Genomic DNA, 20199 nt, shown 5'->3' with positions numbered 1-20199 from the left:
TCATTTTCTTTGGGTAGGAGGGCTTATTTTTGAAGATTTAGGGCTTTTCCAAGGGAGTTAACAAGTTTTGGGGGAAAAAAATCCAAACACTTATTATATACAGCTTATATATCCCATTATGTGCTTCTTAGGACTTGGTCAGTAGGGTGTCAGACCCAAGAGTGTAATTGTTCTTCCTGGCCATGGCGCCTTTGAAATATCTTGGTAGAGCAACCCTGCCTATGTGGGGATCCTCACATCTCATGACCTCCCACTTTTTTTTTTAAAGCCATTTGCCAAGTTATGAGCTCACTTAATGCCTCTTGCCTCCTCCTCTGTCTCAGTTAATCTTTCTGTGGTCCCCTGGAAGCATCGTCTTCATGAAATAATTTTCATAAAAAAAAAAATCAGCGCTCAACTTCAGGTTTTCAGGTAGTTTCTTTTCATACAAATTTTCTGGGTCTTTCCAACCACACTGTGGCTCTCTTGTCCCTCCCGTGCCTCAGTGCTTTGTCTCTGCCCTGTCAGCTGGACACTTCTTTGGAAAAGGCAGACTCTGTGTCACTCTGCTCCACTTGCACTCCCATGTCATCGAACCTGTTACTCATGTGAGTTCCCTTTGTCAGTCCCTACTCTCAGGGGGCTGGGAGAGCTGATGCCCTGCACCTGAGGTACAAGGATACCTTTTGGTACCTTGAAAGCTGAAACCCACAACTTTAACGCCTATATTTTTATGGCAAAGTATAAATTTTATATAAACAGAATAGTATTTGGTATATCAAAACTGTGCCTTTTCCTGGCAACACAACCACCGAAGTACGAGAACTTCATATCGGCTCATCAAAATCAACGTTGCTTTCAGACAATACAGTGCTACTTGAATTTCAACTTGCAAACGTTTCTGAAAGTGTCTTGGTGTCCAAGGCCTGGGAATACCAGGGTGTGACATTGCCAAGGTCTCTAAGTTGTGTGAGCCTTTCTCAGAGGCTCGAGTCTTTCTGTCTCAATTAATTGTGGTACCTGGGTATGGGGCTGAATTTGGAGGTACCTAAGTATCACCAGGCCAGCACTAAGTGGTGCTGTACTTCAACCAGAGACAAATCCCAAGCTCACAGAAACTTTGGCTTGAAGACATGAACTTCCACTGAAATCCTTCAGGGGCTACACATCTTGGGGGGTCAAGCTTAAAACTTCTCTCTGATAAAACCCAAAGACAGAGGAACACATATGCCAAGTTCTACGTTCTGGTGTTTATCACTGAGAAAGGTCTTCGATGTCTTATTTTAGCTGAAAAAAATTCTTGCAAATTTTCAACTATATCATATTATAGTCATGTCAAAACCTAAAATGTTTTTCATCCCTTACTAGTTTATTATTAGCACTGATTTATCATGTCCTCTGACCCAAATCTTTATTCTATGGTCTCAGGTACTTTCTAGAATACTATATATTTCATAATGAAAAGCCATCTGTGACCTAGTCTTGGCTTAACTTAATGCCCCCCATGGACATTTCTGGATGGTGGTGAGGGGCTGAAGTGGGCACAATCACTCTGAGGGACTCCTTCTTTGCTTGGGCTGTTTTCTACTTGGAAAGTCCTTCTCCCAGTTGCCTTCTGGGATAGCTTGGGGAACAGCAGTACCAAGAAACTATCCAAACTATAGCCTGGGGGTTGAGGGCCCCCTCCTCTGCTAGCTCCTGTGCATTCTGGTGACAATAATTAGCATCCTCCATTATAATTATCTGTTGATCTGTTGTTTTATCCATAAGACTCAACCTCCTCAGGAAGACTCTTTTTTCACCTTATGATCCACTGACACCCAGGATAGGTCTTGACATACAGGCACTCTGTAAATCTCAGTTGTACTGAGCTGCTTGGGCTCCTCTACAGGATGATTTATTAGTTTCTCCATAAAAACAGACAGGGCAGAACACCCAGAAAATAACTCGGAAGAGGGGTGTTTCGAATAAACTCCAGTTACGTTTGCAATTATTCCCAGAAGCTCCTGATTACTCAGAGACAAAGAAAAACCTTGGCTTGGCCTATTCCAAATAAACAAACAAAAATCTTAGAAAATATGCAAATTGGGGTGCCTGGGTGGCTCAGTCGGTTAAGCGGCTGCCTTCGGCTCAGGTCATGATCCCAGGGTCCTGGGATCGAGCCCTGCATCGGGCTCCCTGCTCAGCGGGAAGCCTGCTTCTCCCTCTCCCTCTGTCTGCTGCTCTGCCTACTTGTGCTCTCTATCTCTGTTAAATAAATAAATAAAAATCTTAAAAAAAAAAAAAAAGATTCTCTAAAAAAAAAAAGAAAATATGCAAATTGTTCCAAACCATAGAAAAAATATGCAAATTAGATACCAGCTCATAGCCTTTATGTGCTTTTTGCCCCCCATGGACATTTCTGGATGGTGGTGAGGGGCTGAAGTGGGCACAATCACTCTGAGGGACTCAGAACTGATAGTCAATCTAGCTGTATGATGCAAGGAACAGCCTCTGCATCTCCACCCTCTGGCAAAGTGAGGAATGAGAAAAGAAATGATTAAGAAAGATGTTCAGAGGAAAGGGACGATGAGTTAGTGAGTTGGGACCTGAAGTGATAACTTTTTTTTTTTTTTTAAAGAAAGTAAAATTTCTCTATATACCAATATATACTGAGAACTGAACATGAAAAATCATCTTTCTAAAAAGCAACCCAGAGCGCCAGGATATGTGTGGCTCTGAAATTTTATTTTCTAGGGATCTAGTTCCCAGAATAGTGAAAATAATTAAGAACAGAATTTGTTTTATTTTAATCTTCCTTATTGTGCTATTTAAAAAACTTAAAAGTGGAAAAATTAGGGCAGAATTAGTAACCAAATATTCTTTTTATTACAAGAAATATAATTTAAGAATGTTATGATGTTCCCGGATGAGTTATGTAAGATAGGGTACATCAATTCAGTGCTCAACCTGTTCACTTCTTCTATCATTCCTGCAGTTTTTTAGAATTTTGTGATTGCTCTTTATTTCATAAACCATCTCAGAAAGCATCAGTTGTTTGATTACTAGTAATTCAATCAGTGAAGCATACTGACCTATATCTCAGATTGTAGAAAGTTACTTTAAAAAATTTTAAATTTATTTTCCAGCTTTATTGAGATATAATTGACACATAACATTATGTAAGTTTAAGGTGTACAATGTGTTGATTTGATACATTTATAAATTGTAAAATGAGTACCACCAGAGCATTAGTTAACACCTCTATCCTGTCACATAATTACCATCTCTTTTAGGAAATTATTTATTTATTTATTTTTAAAGATTTTATTTATTTTATTTTGAGAGAGAGAGAATGAGAGAGAGCACATGAGAGGGGGGAGGGTCAGAGGGAGAAGCAGGCTCCCCGCCGAGCAGGGAGCCCGATGCGGGACTCGATCCCGGGACTCCAGGATCATGACCTGAGCCGAAGGCAGTCGCTTAACCAACTGAGCCACCCAGGCACCCTTAGGAAATTATTTTTAAAAAACTCAAAAAATCACTTAGCTATAAGAAAGACCTATAAAGGCTGTTAAATGGCTTATGTTGAAAAATTACTTTCATGGCAAAAACTTCCAGTTGTTCCCCTATATATACCCCCCACCCCTTCTTAGATACAAACACTTGATTCTTGGCTGGACACTTTGTCTTCTAGCTCAGACTATATTCCCCTGGCTCTCTTGTTGCAGCTATGTGTGGCCATGTTACTAGTTCTTGGCCAATGAGATCTAAGTGGAAATGTGGTGGGCAATGCCTAGGAGAGAGCGTCAAAGAGAAAGGGTTAACCTTTCTTGTTGGCTGGAATGTTGGTAAAATGGCTAGAGCAGAAGCAGCCACTTTGGATTATGAGGTTGGCAGTGCAGCAAATAGCAGAAACCTGGTTCTTAAGGACTGTGCAAGCTGCCACACCAGCCTTGGACCGTCTGCCATCACCAACTTCTTTTACATGAGAGAGAAACAAATTACTATCATTTAATCCACAATCACTTTTTTTTTAAGCATCAAAAAATATGCCAAAAAATAACTTGGAAATGATATGTGCTAGGAAGCCTAAGTGATAACATGGAACAAAGTAGCTTTTGACCACTCACTGACGGTATCTTTATTTTACTCTAACACAGAACGCAAGAATTGTGTTCATTTATGAGCTTTGTGGAAGCAGATCACACAGTGACATCTGTGGTTTCTTTTACGGGCCTTTCTGATGGAATCCCTGGCATGTAACTCAGAAACAAGCTGTGCCGGTCTTATGAGTGAGAATGCCAAGCTTGCGGGGGTGATCTGCCCTCTGCCCAACTCACAGAGTCCTCACAGCCCTCTTTTCCGCCCTCTCTGCTCCAGCATTCCTGCCTCGGAGCACAGGCACCTGCTGGTCTTTCAGTCCTGAAATGCTCTTCTGCACACACCCATCATTTGGAGTTTCATCTTAATCATTCCTTCTTCAAAAAGATCTTCCCGGGGCAGCCACTGTCGTTCTGCCACATATCATAGCACCCTGTTTTCTTCCTGTCACGTTGTGAAATTACCTTTAGTCATTCAACCTTTAGTCATCTGTTAACTGATTTAGTGATTGTTTCTCCCTCCCATTCCCTGGTCCCCTCAACCCACATGCTAATGGGGATCTGGCCTCATTAACCCATTACCTAGACACGGCGTCTGGCACCCAATAAGCACTCAGCACATATTTATGGAATGGATGAATGCAAGAATGAATTGACTCTAGAGAACAGGCAAAGCTCTGCCATACTGACAGCAGGCTCTGTTCAATTTCCTATGGTTTGCTCGCGGCCGTGGCACTTCGGGTCCACCCTATCACCTCTTATGTTTATGACATCAGCATCCCATCTTTAGCAATGAGATCCTTAAGGGCAAGGACTGATTCCATTCATCTCTGCATCCTCTACCGCCCAACACTGAGCCTGGCATATGTTAGACACTCAGTATATGTTTGCTCTGCGCTGTCGTTAAAGCTGCTGTGTTTACAGAAAGCCAGCTACAACTTTAAAATGTCCTGATTTGCCATTACAGTTGTCATATCCACATCTCTCTCTGTTTCTTAGTGTTTTTTTTTTTTTAAGATTTTATTTATTTGAGAGAGAGAGAGAGAGCGCACAAGCAGGGGGAGCAGCAGGCAGAGGGAGAAGCAGGCTCCCCACCGAGCAGGGAGCCCGACATGGGGCTCGATCCCAGGACCCTGGGATCATGACCTGAGCCAAAGGCAGACGCTTAACAGACTAAGCCACCCAGGTGCCCCTGTTTCTTAGTGTTTCTACAGGCTTCTCTTTACAGAATGGGCCTGGAAGTGGCTATGCAGCCACCGGTCTTCAGCACCGTGGAAGTCTGGCCTGTCTCATTTACGGTCAGGGGTATGAGGCCTGTCAACCAACAGCGTGTTTTGCTCGATGGGCTCCCAACTGTTGGCTCGTTGAAGAACATCTGACAGACTTCAGGGTCGCTGTTCCTTCTAGGCTACTTGGCTAAGCACAGTCATCTTGGATGAAACTCCGTTGTATCATAACACTGCCCCACCCCGTCGGCCAGGGCTGGTCTTGTGACCAATAAATTACTACAAGCTATCTAGGTGATTAAAAGTTGATAGATGAATAAAGACTATTTTAACCAGGAAATTCCTCATACGTAATTTATTGTGTTGGTCAGGTGGGCAATGGCACAATTTAGGAAAATCATATCACTAATGTAGTTATTAATGCCTTTCCTACAGGGGTGACACCAAAGAGTTCAACAAAGATTTTTATTGTTTTTCAGAGAGACTTTACAAACCTCAGTCAAGAGATCTGAAATTCTGTAAAACACATGCTTGTTCCTTAACTTCAATTTCCTTCGGTAGTTTTATAGATCCCTTAGGCCAGGGAGAGCAGAACCAGATGGTGCTTCGGAGCACTTTGCAGGGCATGTCTGCAAAGCCATGATAAATTTAAAAGTTTTGCCAATACTAAGCTTCTGGTATTAATCGTGATATGGAATGATCCTTGATGTATGTAGCTTGCTTTTTAGTTTTTAATCTGGTGTACTAATCATACTGGTTAAAATATTTTCTTCTGGAAATTAAAAAAAAAACCAAACCAAACCCAGTAACATCATCTAGACAAGTCAGAAAAGCAGGCTAGCAAATGTTTATATAACATAGCACTTCTCCCCAGGGTCTACCTTACCCCATAAATTGTTGTACTGGTGTGAAAAAACACAAGTCAGGTCTGAAGAAAAAAAAAAAAAGTCCTTCTCTTAAATCACAACCATATTTATGAGAGGAAGACAGCGACATATTTAAAGTCGCAGCCAAGCCTGTCGCACTGTTTTCTTTTTCTTTTTCCTCTCTTCAGTAATTTCTTATTGTTGCATGTTCTACACCTTTGTATAATCCACTGCCCACCCCTCCCCCCATGTCAGCATTCCCTCGTAACAGTTAAATATGTCAGTAATTCCTGTTACTGGGATACTTGTTAATCATTATCATGGAATCATTATTCTGGACAGAGATGCAGAATTACTGTAATGGAAACAAAGTGCAAAGCTATAGGAAGGAATGTTCCCAAATGGCAACACCCTGCCCACCAACTGAGAGCCACCCAATCTGGCTGTAGCTGGAGTCACTGAAGACTGCATTCAACTCTGAGATATTTGGGGAACAGATTTTTGGAACTTCGTGCACGCAGAATGTGCTGAAGTAAGGGGTAAAGAAACGATGGTGTGAGAAGAACCCTCGATCAGTGGGAAATGAGTACAGCTCCTGAGGATTGCTGACGATAGAAATAATTCGTAGAGACAACAGGCTGCTTAGTGTACCAACTGGATGCAAGTACTTTGATGGGTGCCACGGACACGAAAAATGCATCTCACATCTTTAAGGCCGACGAGGCTGGGAGGAAACGCCTCTGTGGAGAGGGATGAGAAAAGGAAGAGAAGAAATGTAGAAGGCACAGAGGACAGTGTATAAGGAGGTTGAGGGCACAGACTCTGGGATCCAGTCTCAGCTCACTCACAAGCTGTGTGACCTTGAGAACAGTGTGTAAGCACTCTGTGCCTGTGAAATGTACAATTCACCGTGTTGTAGTGAATGCTCGCAGTGAAGGTGAGGAACGTGCTATACCGGTGACTGGCCTTCAGAAAATGAGGCCCTATTATTATCCGAGTGGAAACTGGGCATTCTCCAATGATAATGGGATGATTGGGTTTTCATTTTCGTAAGTAGTTTTTTAATGAGCTGGGTATTATTTACCCTAATATTGCTGTTAAGAAGAGACAAGCGGCTAAGATATGGAGTGAGATGAAATTTCTATAAATATGTTAGGGAGTTAGGCAGGTATTGAAAAGGGGGAATTAAAAAGCTGGGTGCTTCTGAAAAGAGATGGGAACGTGTCTGTACCTGGCTCACTTAGGGAAACTGATCAGGGCTGTGGGTATCCGGGGAATAGCAGCTAAATCAGGGACATCGATGGACTGCAGGAAGGAAAGAAAAAAAAAAACAATTTCCCACCTGGGGGTAAAGAATAGCAAGGGCCCCAAAGAGAAGATATTTAGATCCTTAGGATGTTAGAGGAAACCAATGGATTTGAAAAGAAGACCTGGGATGAATTCTCCGGGCCACTTGCTCTCACTTTGCCTACCACAAAGGTTTATCATATGGATTTAAATAAAACAAGGAACGCTGGAAATCACACACAGTGCTTGGAGGACATGGTGTGTGCACAATAAATGTTAGTTCCCTTACCGTCCCCTCTCAATGTTGCAAGGATTTTCTTTGAACACGTTGAGAGAAATCGCTCTGTCTTCAGATGGGGCTACAAATATGAACTAAGAATGTAAATTGGAAAGGACGAGAAAATCCTGACCTATGTGTGAATATGTGTCCAGCTGAATATAGAAGCATGAGGCCTGCACCTTAAGTTGCCTAATTTGTGTACAGTTGGCACCCTGAGATCCCGTTAACTAGAGCAAAATAGTCTGTGCCCTTGCGACATTTCAGATGTTCCTCGGGAGGGAACAGAGTGAAGAGAAGCGCACAGAGATCTGCATCTTAGGAGCTGGAAGGCAGCCTTGGAGGTGCAGATGATAGATTCTGCCGAAGGGTTACCAGTGGCCACCCGGCACAGAAACGGGTGGTTAAATGAGCCCAGCATCCTGTTCTGCCACTAGACATCACGACCTATTGGCTCTCTAGATGTTAGAAAGATGCTCTATTTGAGCCGAATTTGACCTCTGCGTCTTCTCTGTGTCTGTTTTCTCATCTGTAAACTGGTTATAATAACAAGTTAGCTGTGAGGATCCAGTGAATTGAGGACAAGCACGTCCTGACGAAGTTCACGGACAACGCGATGGGGTCTGCCTTGTATTCTTTTCCTCTCCCTCCTCCCATCCAGGTTGCAGGCAAATCCTATCTGCTCAGCCTTTAAGGGGGATTCAGAATCTGCCCACTTCCACCAGTGCCGTCCGCCTGGCCCATGCCACCATGATCTCTTGTTTGGGTTACTGGGATAACCTCTTAAATGTATGTTTATACCACGACAGCCATGGTCCTGCCCCGAAAACCTAAGTCAGATCCTAACACCTCCCTCTCAAGTCCCTCCAATGGCTCTTGATCTGACCAGAAGCAAAAGCCACAAGGCTGTGTGGGGAGCATGACTTGAAAGCTTGGCTCTCGGTCCCCCTTGCCTGCTGTAATTTTCTTTATATACTTCTGTCTATATATTTCACTTAATTATTTTGTCTTCTTCCACTAGAAAAGTAGGCTGAGAAATACACGAGTTTTTGTCTATTTTATTCACTAATGAATCCACAGTGTCTAGAACAGTGCCTGACACATTGAAGAATGTCAACAAATAGTTGGTGAATTGAATGAACGACTGCATATAAAGTACTTAGAGAAGTTCCCGGGATACGGTGTTTAATACACATTAGGTATTAATGGTGGTATTATTTCTCCCAGATCTTGGTTGCCTTTTTGAAGAACTTCTCTGTCTTGTTGATGCCACACAGTGTATCGCCCTCCAAAATACCACCTGAACCAGGATGGGGGAGCAGGGTTGCTGTTTTCAGTCTTACTCCATCTCTAATAATTCTGTTCTATCCTGTAGGACCTTATTAAGCTTTTAGGCAACTAAAACATACATCCGTATTTAATTAATTGTTTTGTTTTAGGAGGAGTTGCTGCCACATTAATACAGGAAGGAACCGGAGTCCTAGGGTACAGAGTTGGGATCAGACACTGAGACTCAGCAGTGGTTGTGAGAGAAAGTTACTACACACCACAGCACAAATCCTGTGGAGTAGCCTTAAATCCTGGGGGCTGCCCTGGGCCATGTTTCATTATGTGGATTACATAAAACATGTCAAGTTGAGGAAGGCTAATATTTCTACTGACACTGATATTATTTATAGTAATATATTACTATATGTAACACTCAGTAATATATGTAATATATAATAGCATTTTGTTATGAAAGTTAACAGATGAGTAAGTAAATTTTATTCACACACAGATATAAATATTGGTACATGAAATGAAATTTTCATATATTTGCATGTTTGTATATATGCATGTATGTATGTATCTGGCTATACTCTTTTTTTAAAAAAAGATTTACTTATTTGAGAGAGAGCGCACAAGCAGGGAGAGGGGCCGAGGGAGAGGGACAAGCAGACTTGTGCTGAGTGTGGAGCCTGGCATGGGGCTCGAGCCCAGGACCCTGAGATGATGACCTGAGCTGAAACCAAGAGTCAGCTGCTCAACCCACACTGAGCTGCCCAAGTGCCCCTGTATCTGGCTATACTCTTGATTGAAATATAGAATTTCAAGCTTAGAAAAATGTAAACCTAAGGGTAGCTACTTCTTTCTGCGATTAACTGGATTATAGAACTAGTGACACTCTACACATAATAAAAATGTTCAAAAATTGAGTATTGCTACCAATATTTCCTGGGATCTATTACCCTAGGCCCAGGAAACAGTAAATGTAGACTATCTATCTCTGAAAATCTGAGTGGCATACTTGTTAAACGCTTTCTTGGGAGTTGTTGTGAGGCTCATTTGCACACATACACATATATCGAAATGCTTTGTAAGCACTAAGTACTATATAAATTTAAAGTATTTTCTTTGAACAAATTCAACAGACTTACACTTTGGACAAGCTAGTCAAGGCTACAGGTAAAATAATTCATTCTTCATATTTTCAATGGAGCCCCAGCTACTTAAACATTATATTTAAAGAATCAGTAGTAATAAAATAACAAGAAAAAGAACCCGTTAGCACTTCCCACTGTATATGAAGTGAAGAGAAACGTGATGGAGTACTGACATTCATTTCACTTTGAATTAAACACAGCATCACCGCAAGTCCCAAGAGATGATATTAAGTTTTGCGTTTGGGTAATACCAGGAATTCTACAGGCAAGGGTAGAATTATATTTGGTTGGCAAGAAGCCAATCAAACTTCACACTTGTCCTAGAAGTAGGTGGTCAAAAACTCTGTTCTTGTCATCAAAGCTGTTGGCTATAGTTGCTTAAGCTATCTGAATCTCAGCATCTTTTGTGTCCCACGTTTTGAAGCTAAAACATTAAGAAATGAGATAAAATGAGGTCTAGTGAAAATGATATTAAATTGAAATTAACCTCAGGGAAAACCAGGTCCAATCAGACAGAGCACATCGAATAGGCACAAAGAATAGAATTGATTTTCCAAGTGGCATCTTCAGACACATAGGGTCTTCGATTTTATTTCTTCAGGGAAAAAGGGCTCAAACCAAGGTAAGGAGGAGGTGCATTCATAGCTTTCTCTTTGTTTTCCTCAAAATACATGCTGTAAATCTTCTCGAGTTCACAGTACATGTTTCAAAAGCGCCCTTCACTTTTGGTGGAAGGAAGTCCTTGCTCCTTGATATGTCTGGTTTCGCTGTAATAGTATATATAATGCCTCTCTCTAATAAATTTAACCACAAAACTTTTTGAAAATGTGTCTGCATTCTGCTAATTTATAAAAAGCAGGATGCTGTCAGATAAAATTTCATGAAAATGATCTATAAACCAGACTGTCAAAAGTGAAAGGTACTCAGGCAGTACTTAGGGTTGCAACAAATCCATGGAAACCACTGGAAGGCTTTCCTGGGGCTGCAGGACAACAGTGTACTGTAACGCAGCTCACATTTCCTTGATTTGCAAGTTACTGTGAGGTCACAGGAAATCCTGAAATGTTTTCCACATTTTCTTTTATACATTTTATGTCAAATTTCCTGCAATTGAAATCATAAACCCTCCTACTGCTGGAATCTCTTCTGAAGGAAAGGAGATCTTGTGACACTCCCCCACGAACACCTAATAACTCAATTCCTACCAGTGTAACAAGAAACTGAAAGACAGGATTGAAAATGGACTGTGATAAGGCCAAAACGTCAGATGCCCTAACTCGTTCAAAATGAAAACCAAACCTGTATCATTTAAGACGATGCTAAAAAAGTGCATTTGATCCAGTGACAGTAGACTTTTCTTTAGAATAAGAGATAACAGAAGAAATGATAGACTGTCCCAAAGACAGAAGCTCGCCATTTCCTCGAATCTCTTCTCCAAAATGTATTTGTTGATTTACAGTCTAATTTTAAAATGGCACCTTATATATGGAGATTCTTAACATGATTCAAGCCCCTGACGACCATATTTTATGGTTTTTGCTATGCTTTTGAAAGGATAAGTCAGATTTAAGTAAAATGTCCAAGTGTAAAATATTCTCTCTCAAGATTTATCACTTGCAACTGAGGAATTTAAAAAATAGCCTTTAAATGGTCAAATACTGTTTTAATATAAATCCAAGCCGAATGATTAAGGCTCATTAATGAATACCAATTTTTCAGATTTGTTGGGTCATGAGTTATTAGGACACATTACCTCTCCTGACATATCAGGGGCCATCGGAACGGCGGGCCACAGAGATGAGTAGATGCCAAAAAACACCACCCAGAGCACGATGCTGCCCCAAATCGCTATGTGGCTGAACTGTGAAGGAAGGGAATGTGAGTCACAGACTTTTAGGGAGACTGAGTACACACATACACACTAATGAAGCTTTTGTAAATGCCCATATTAATTTTTTACTTCATCCATAAAATATTCTCTATAGGAATTTCTAAATAATGACATATGTGTGTTTTAACTGGATCTTTCATCAGCGCTGATGCTAATGTCTTCCCCAACCGCTAGGATGTTTGTGGTACTGGCATTTATAACTGTTCCCTCTCTCCCCTGACTCTCCTCTTTCTTTCTCCGCTACCATCTTTAACATCCTTTATTTCTGCTCTGTACGCTCTCTCCGGGAGAGGCGAGACCCCTGTGAGAATACGTGTGTCGGTGACCGTCCAATCCAGGTTTCTTGGGCCCATCTTTCCCCTGCACATCAAACTTCCATTTCCTTTTGTTTCTTGGGTCTCTCTACTTCAAAACTAACATTCTAAAATGGAACTTGTTTTATCCAGACTGGATATTTACAAATGTCCGAGGACAAATCTTTTGCTCATATCTCCGGTTTTCATATCATTTTCCAATGGGTTTTTGGCAGAATGCGTCTTGTGACACACTCTACCAAGAAAAGATTCTTAGTCAGGTTTGGAAGCCTCTCTCCTTCCTGGGATATTCACAATAATATATTAAAGGATCTGAAAATCCTGTGGTCAATAAACTTAGGTGAGTTTTTTTTTTACTCACTGTTTCCAAACTAGACAAACTAGAATTCCCAGATCTTCCCCCTCCACCCAAGACCCCTCATGATTAACAACCGGTAGAACGAGGGTACGGGGATACAAAAGTTAGAATGAAGAACAGTGATGTTCGTGATAACACGTAAGTAAATGTGACATGCCTCAGTTGTGGTTAGAGATGCTCTTACCCATGTCCAATATGAGGTCTCCAATCCAGCTTTCAAACACACGGTTATCACCACAAACTAAAACAGAATGGAAAATGTTATTTTATCTCATAAATGTGTTAGTTCAAATGGTTAAAAGGAGGTTTATAAAGACCAGGTATTACACTGTGAATGAGACTGTGGGACTGGTCGATTATTCACAGCTTGCCTTGTATGTCCACCAAGCAAAGACACAGGTGAATGAGCCGGGTGCCTGCCCATGACGGCCGTGACCGGTCAGGAGGGCCCATGAGCAGCATCCCACTGCTGCTCTCCTCCCCTGCACACGTCCATCCACGAGGCTTGTGTGGATTCACTTGTGAACGATGAATATATGTCTGCAGTAACTTGGATTTTCAAGCTTGCTTTAATTGTACATCATCTGTAAAACAAAGTCCCTACTTTCCGAATTTTCAAGATAACTTCTAAAAGTAATATAACTGGATATTTAGAAATCTAAACACTTACTCTGTAACTTGACTTACTTACAACCCTCCAGATCAGGATATGAAAGCTTGTTAATACCCTCCAGGATGTACACACCCATTATCATCGCTGACCCTGCTATTAATGCTGAAGTAAGGGAACTAGGTTTAATGAACGGCCCTGGGTTTTACAGAGGGTGGCACAAGGGTTAACTGGACTTGCCCTGGAGTCAGACTATTCGTGCTCAAGGCTCCACCATTTATTAGGTGTTTTGGTTAAGGAACAAGGCAAGTGACTTGACATCTGTGTCTCAGCTCCTTCATCTGTAAACTGGGCCTGATAAAGACCACCTGCCTCAGAGGGCAGGTAGTATAAAACACCAAGAAGAGGGCATAGCACTGTAATCTGTTATTAGCTATGTATAATTAAAAATAAAAAAATTTAAAAAAATTTTTAAAGATTTTTATTTATTTGAGAGAGAAAGAGAATGAGAGAGAGAGAGAGAGAGAGAGAGAGAGCACAAGAGGGGGGGAGGGTCAGAGGGAGAAGCAGACTCCCCACCAAGCAGGGAGCCCGATGTGGGACTCAATTCTGGGACTCCAGGATCATGACCTGAGCCGAAGGCAGTTGCTTAACCAACTGAGCCACCCAGGCGCCCTAAAAATAAAATTTTAAATACTGTTAGTAGTCAATGGAATTCTGGACACTTCCAGTAGTTTGCGGTGGTGGAAGTGAGAAGCTGGCCTATATGTTCAGGTTTGCAAAGAGCATTAGCGCCTTCCCCACGGGGTCAGAAAGTCAGGCTCAGGTGAGGCATTTGGGCCTTCTCAGCAAGATCTCTAACGGTGATTTAGGATTAATATCTGTAGAAGTAAAACTCTTATGAAAATGTAAGTACTTCTTAATGAGCTATATAAAAAATTCAAAACTAAGAGACATAGTTTGACATAAAATTAAAGAAAAACACCCTCCTGAGACCTGAGTATCTCAATGCGTCCCTGAGAGACATCCCTGCTCTATCCTCGGATTAATTTCTAAACTGACTCTATTGAGTACTTATTTCTGTTTTGCACTCATGTTGTAGGAGACCAAGTCACCAGCCCTCCAAACATATTTTTCCTTCCGGTTACTACTTCCGTGGGTTGATGTAAATGGAGAGGAGACTTCCAGAAAATAACTTCATCCCTCTGTTACTTGATGGCTTCAATGGCTTATCATCATTCAGTAACTTAAACACTTGATATTTAAACATCGTGTTATGTTTTTCTCCCAATTGAGTCAGCCACGCTGACAGCTGCTTAGTATTTGGAGCAGCACATGGCCCTCATTCGGGGGACAGAGAATTAGAAGAAGGAACATCAGCCTGAGAATTCAGTGTCAAAGGGTGTAGTAAGCTTACCAGACACCAACTACGTGACTTCAGGCGTTAGCATCCAAGTAGTGCTTTTTTCTAAGGGAAAAGTGGTTTTAAAACATCTTTTGGCCCTTTATGGCAGGAACAGGCTTGTATTCATGTGTGTGTCCTCTGTAAGTGTTTGGATAGTGACTTAACACAGCGGGTTCCATGCCTTGTGTGAATGGAATGTCCCCAAAGAGTGATTTTTCTCCCATTTTAGTTCTCATGAGACTCTAGAATCATTACTGGTTAAACACCCAAGAACAGTATGATAATATTTGCCATAAATTCAGGAAAGCAAAAAAAAAAAAAATAACAACAAGGGCAGTAAAATAAAAATGAAGAAAAAGAGACAAGGAAGAAAAAAAGGGGAAATGGGGGGGAGCTAAGAGGAAAGAGGGAATACTGAAAATAATAGCAACCAAAGTCCTATCAAGTCAGTGAGCCTAAGTGACATATTTATTAATAACCCAACATAAAATAATCTCTTAATAGTCGAAACATCTTATTTCATTTTTAAAGGGAAGTGCAAACAACCCTATGTTCAGAAATGCACACAGTTAAATTTGACAATAAAATGAGCACGTATGAAAGGATTTGATTTTATATACAAACTAGGCAAATGCTCTGTACTCACCGTGTAAACAAAGTTTCCCAACAGCAGATAATCGGAGGTTTTCCCATTTCCAAATACATTACCTACATGACAAGAAGAGAGGCTTATTAGAAATGGAAATCAAAGAGATCCTTCCAGAATTTTTTCAAAGATAAATCAATTTATAATTGTTGAACAAAAGAAGGGGAACCAAGTGTCACACCACGGAATCAAACTAGGCTAATTAAAAAAAATTATAAGAAGTTTCACAAAGTTGTTACAAATGTGGGTCACAAATTAAAAACAATTTTTCAATAGCCAACATGAAGGAGGAAACTTGACTTGTTAACCAATCCTCAGGATCCACAAGGTGGAAAAAAAAAATCAAACTAATTGTTCAAGGAAAGCCTAATTCTACAGGCACTGAAGACAGGAGAAAACATCCTGAACCTTAACAAAGAACTTTGTTAACAATATAGATGAGAATCTTAGGGAGCCTTCTTGCTTTCTCTCAATGAAGTTGTTGGCATCAGACCAAAAGGGATTCATAAATGCAAACCACAGAAGACTGAATGAAGAGCACCAATATGGTTCCAGGCATATGGCTCTTAGAAGGTTTGGCTGAATTTAGGCAGATATTTTAAAGTATTTTGTTATCCAGCAATGACTAACAACTGTGGGTTTAGATGAAGGGCATGGTAGCTAACAAAAATCATGACTACTGATTAAAAAAAAATAAAAAATAAAAAATAACTGAATAATTAAATCATTGGCACCATGGAATAATAGTAAGAAACCCCATACATATTTTATACAGATTTTATAAATAATATTTCCCCAAACAAAAAAGGTTAGTGAGAAAATTGGCCTTGTTTTATATTTTTATAATCTCTTTAATGTCTTGTTCAAGAGAAGGCAGCTGGATTCTCATATTCTGGTTGAAATATATGAGGGAAATTCAGCTTCATGGAGAGGAGTGTTTTAATAATCTTTTCTCATGAGTGTGGATATTCTTTGATACTACATCAAAACTCGACAAGTGGTTTCTTAGGGGTTAGTTATACTGTGGAACCTGAAATTGTATTGTAAACTTACAGTACTCTATTACATTAAAGCCAATGGCTCCCCTTGATGCTTTGGGTGGATCTTCAACTCATGCAGGATTCTGTAACCTCATGAAAGCAGCTGGTGCACCTCACAACTCGAATGGTCCACAGGGCATCTTGCCTGGTATGACTCTCACTGGAGTGCAGAAGGGCTTTCTGCTCACTTCTCATTGTGTCACACAGAATATTAATGAGCTGTGCACCAGGTTTCAAGATGTAATAAATGTCTTAGTTTTACAGCTTCTTCGAGGGCATTCTTAAGTGAGACTGGCTTTGGTTGTTGTTTCCTTAATGTGGGTGCATGGCAGGGAAGAATATCATGCCCACTAGTATAGTGGAACCACTATTTGTGCTAAGGTACCAGCAGTTTTACCCACCCTTGCGTGAAAAAGAAAAATAATGTCTGGATAATACTACAAAAATTTTGAAATTTTGACATCAGGTACCCCAAAAAGGTCATCATGGGTATTTATAAAGGTGTCTACAGGCCGTACTTTGGGAACCGCCGAAGCGAGTGAATTAACGCATATTTAGCTGCACTTTCATATACTCTTATATTTCTTGTGTACCCCGTCCTTTCAAAAGCCAAAAAGACCCCCTAACCTCTCCTTATTTAAAAGTTAAAAACAAGGCAAAACCCCAACAAACCCCTCAACATTAGAAGGTTAAAATGTAATTTATGCCATACGCCATTCATGTCTTAAGAAGAGAAAGCACGTGTGCCCTGGACTTGGCTAGATCTGGGTTCTCCAGGCGGCACCGTTCATGAACTGCCTCCGCTGAAGGTGGCAGGCTTGGGCAGTCTCCCAGACAAAGGCCAAGAGAGCCCTAGGATCGGCTCTCCAGGAGCTGGAGTTACTTGGGAATTCCTTTCAAACCCTGTCACTTGTGAAGGCATTTTACACGTTATTTGGCTTGAGATACTTTTGATATTAAATTTCCTTTTTCTATTTTTCTCTTGCTGTTGAAATAGCAAGAGATGGACATGCCTAGTCTTTCATACCTATATTGATTTTGCAATTTGAAAATAAACTTTACCTAGAGAAATTGTCTAAGCCCCTATATTATACAATATCCCGTGGCTTCAAAGAGTGGAAACAATCTAACTGTCCATCAACAGATGTGGGGATAACCAAAATGTGGTAAATCCATACAAGGGAATATCATTCATCCATAAGAATGAGTGAAGTACTGATTCATGCTGCAACATGAATGGACCAAGGCTGCATATTCCATGATTCCATTCTCCAGAATAGGCAAATCCACAGACAACAATTAGTGGTTGTCGGGGACTCGGGGTGAGGAGCAATGGGGAGTAATTGCTAATGGGTGTGTGGTTTCTTTACGGGGTGATGGAAATGTTCTGGCCTTGGATCGTGGTGAATTTGTACAATTCTCTGAATATACTAAGAAAAACCCACTGAACTGTACAATTTAAAAGGGTGAATTTTACGGCATGTGAATTATATCTCAAAAAAAAAAAAAAATCCATTGTGGTTCTCCTGGTCTACTAGAGTCAATAGGCTGTAGTTTAGTTGGATTTTCTTACCACTCATTTCCATGGCTTGGAACATGAGAAGTATGCCGTGTACCGGCAGAGAAATTAATAAAGAAATGAGATGAAAATCTTTGATTAGGACACGAAGAGCCCTGCCCTCCCTGTAACACTCATCCCCTGTGGGCCCTGACAGATTCCTGAGCGCTGGCGACTAGCTAGGCACTGTTCGAAGCCCTGCAAATACAACCGTGAGCTACACTGACCATTCTCTGCTCTTTGGGAGCTTTGATTCTAACAGGGGAGAGAGACAATGAAAAATGAGCGGGACGCCTGGGTGGCTCAGTCGGTTAAGCGTCTGCCTTCGGCTCAGGTCATGATCCCAGGGTCCTGGGATCGAGTCCCACATCGGGCTCCCTGCTCCTTGGGAGCCTGCTTCTCCCTCTGCCTCTGTCTCTCTCTCTCTGTCTCTCATGAATAAATAAATAAAAAAAAAATCTTTAAAAAAAAAATGAGCAAATATATCACACCCTGATTGGTGAAGATACCCTGGAGAAGATGAAGGATAATGAGGGGAAGCAACGGGAGCAGAGGAGGGCGGTGTTGGCGGCTCTCTGGGAGCATAGACCTGAGGGAGTGAGGGGGAGAGCCAGCTGGACTAGAGGGGGAGGAGGGAAGGAGTGTAGGCAAGTAGCAGGCTGGATGGAGCATGGTGATGGGGGGGAGGTGATACGGGGGTGGGGGGGACATGGTGGAGCTCCCTCAGGTGGAAGGATTAACTACAGCGAGTGCTGTGCATTTTGTTCTAAACTTGACGGAGAGAGGCGCCTGGTCTGGTTTACGTTTTGCAAGGACCACCTTGCCTGTGGAGAACAGACTGCAGGTGGGCAAGGAGGGATGGACAGGACGTTCTTCTGTGGGCAGTCTTTAATGCCCAGCTGGCCAGGTAAGGCCTGTGCTTCTAAAAGACAGACAGATCCTCCGATGGAGTATGTGTCATGTTTTTATTTCCTGTCGTGTGGGAGCAGAGGCCCGGAGCAGCCGGCTGCCTTCCTGGGGATCTCAGGGTAAGCTCTGCTCGGGGGACACAGCATCCCAGGAAATCTCTTTTGTCGAGTGGCTACTTCATCATTTTTATGGGCATAGGAAATTCACCATGCTCCCCTCTCTCCAAACTGACAGAATAAAATTACTCCCTCAAAACAAGCTGAGGAAAAGCTTCCATTCCAAGATGAACATAAAAACATATGAAAAAATCTCATTCAAAATATCAGCTCACGTATACTTGAAAACAAACATTTCTGATCAGGTTCAGTATAAAGAGCTTGGTGCAAGCCTCAAAGGTATAATAAATGGACTACATAAAATATTAGCCTGTTGTCTTCAAACTATACATCAACAGAGGGGGAAAAAAGAGTCCTAAAATTTAACTCTCTGCAAGTTTGGAAAACATGAGAAGTAGAGAAGAAAGGCTTTGCATATATTAAATCACTTTGCTCCCAAAGGAATAATAAAAATCTTTAAAGTGTGTACAGCTTTTGGATGCATGTATTTTAGGTTAAGGAAAACAGCATAAAATGAAAATCTGCTATAATTTTTAACCTATATTGACAATGAGTTATTTTTCTAAAACTGTAAAAAGTCATCTCTTAGCATTCATATCCTTTCTACTTACCATACTGAAGGGCTTTTAGTGGAAACCAAAACAGAATAACTGAGTGGAAGAGGCCATTTAAACAATGAACCCAGAAAACCTGAGGGAAAACAAAAATCCATGAGAACCATTTGCGATAAACTAGCTCTGTGAACTCTGACCTTTCTTTTTATCTGTGAGCTAGATTCACAAAACGTGTTTCTGTCGGGCCACCACTGTGAATTAATAGAACTGACAGACACTTTCTGCCTCTTAGACCTTCATGGGTCATTTATTTATTTTTATGTTTCTCAAAATGTTTTTTCAGCTTCATTGAAAATTTTTTCTCCTTTTTAAAAACCGAGTATTAAAAGTTTAAATTTCTGCCTGAAAAAGAAAATAATATTTAAAAGAAATGTAGGTGCTGCAATTCTTTAGGTGGGACTATTTTCATAATTCTCGAAGAACAGACTTTTGAAAAGACTGTAATTTGGTGAAATCCCTACTTTCTCTTTCCCATGTGCAGTAAAAGGGTACACTTTTCAATGGTGAGAATGTAACGCATTCTCTCTTTCTGAACTCCCCCCACCTCTCCACACACACACACACACACACACACACACACACACACACACACACACAC

At 41.1% G+C, this 20199-nt stretch overlaps 1 protein-coding gene across 1 annotated transcript in view; it reads right to left on the bottom strand.

Annotated features, from left to right (window-relative positions):
• Nucleotides 1-20199, bottom strand: part of ATP8A1 (ATPase phospholipid transporting 8A1) — a 222138-nt gene that overhangs the window by 19688 nt on the left and 182251 nt on the right. The window contains exons 30-33 of the mRNA XM_044912996.1: nt 19599-19677; nt 15365-15426; nt 12888-12944; nt 11894-12001 (exon numbers count right to left, since the gene is read on the bottom strand). Of these exons, the coding sequence (XP_044768931.1) occupies nt 11894-12001; nt 12888-12944; nt 15365-15426; nt 19599-19677 (306 nt within the window). The remainder of the gene's footprint in view (nt 1-11893; nt 12002-12887; nt 12945-15364; nt 15427-19598; nt 19678-20199) is intronic.

Source organism: Neomonachus schauinslandi, chromosome 2 (assembly GCF_002201575.2).
Source record: "Neomonachus schauinslandi chromosome 2, ASM220157v2, whole genome shotgun sequence".
In the NCBI taxonomy this organism is placed as follows: Eukaryota; Metazoa; Chordata; class Mammalia; order Carnivora; family Phocidae; genus Neomonachus; species Neomonachus schauinslandi.
The sequence above is the reverse complement of the archived record's forward strand: the minus strand, read 5'-3'. Positions and strand labels throughout refer to the sequence as shown.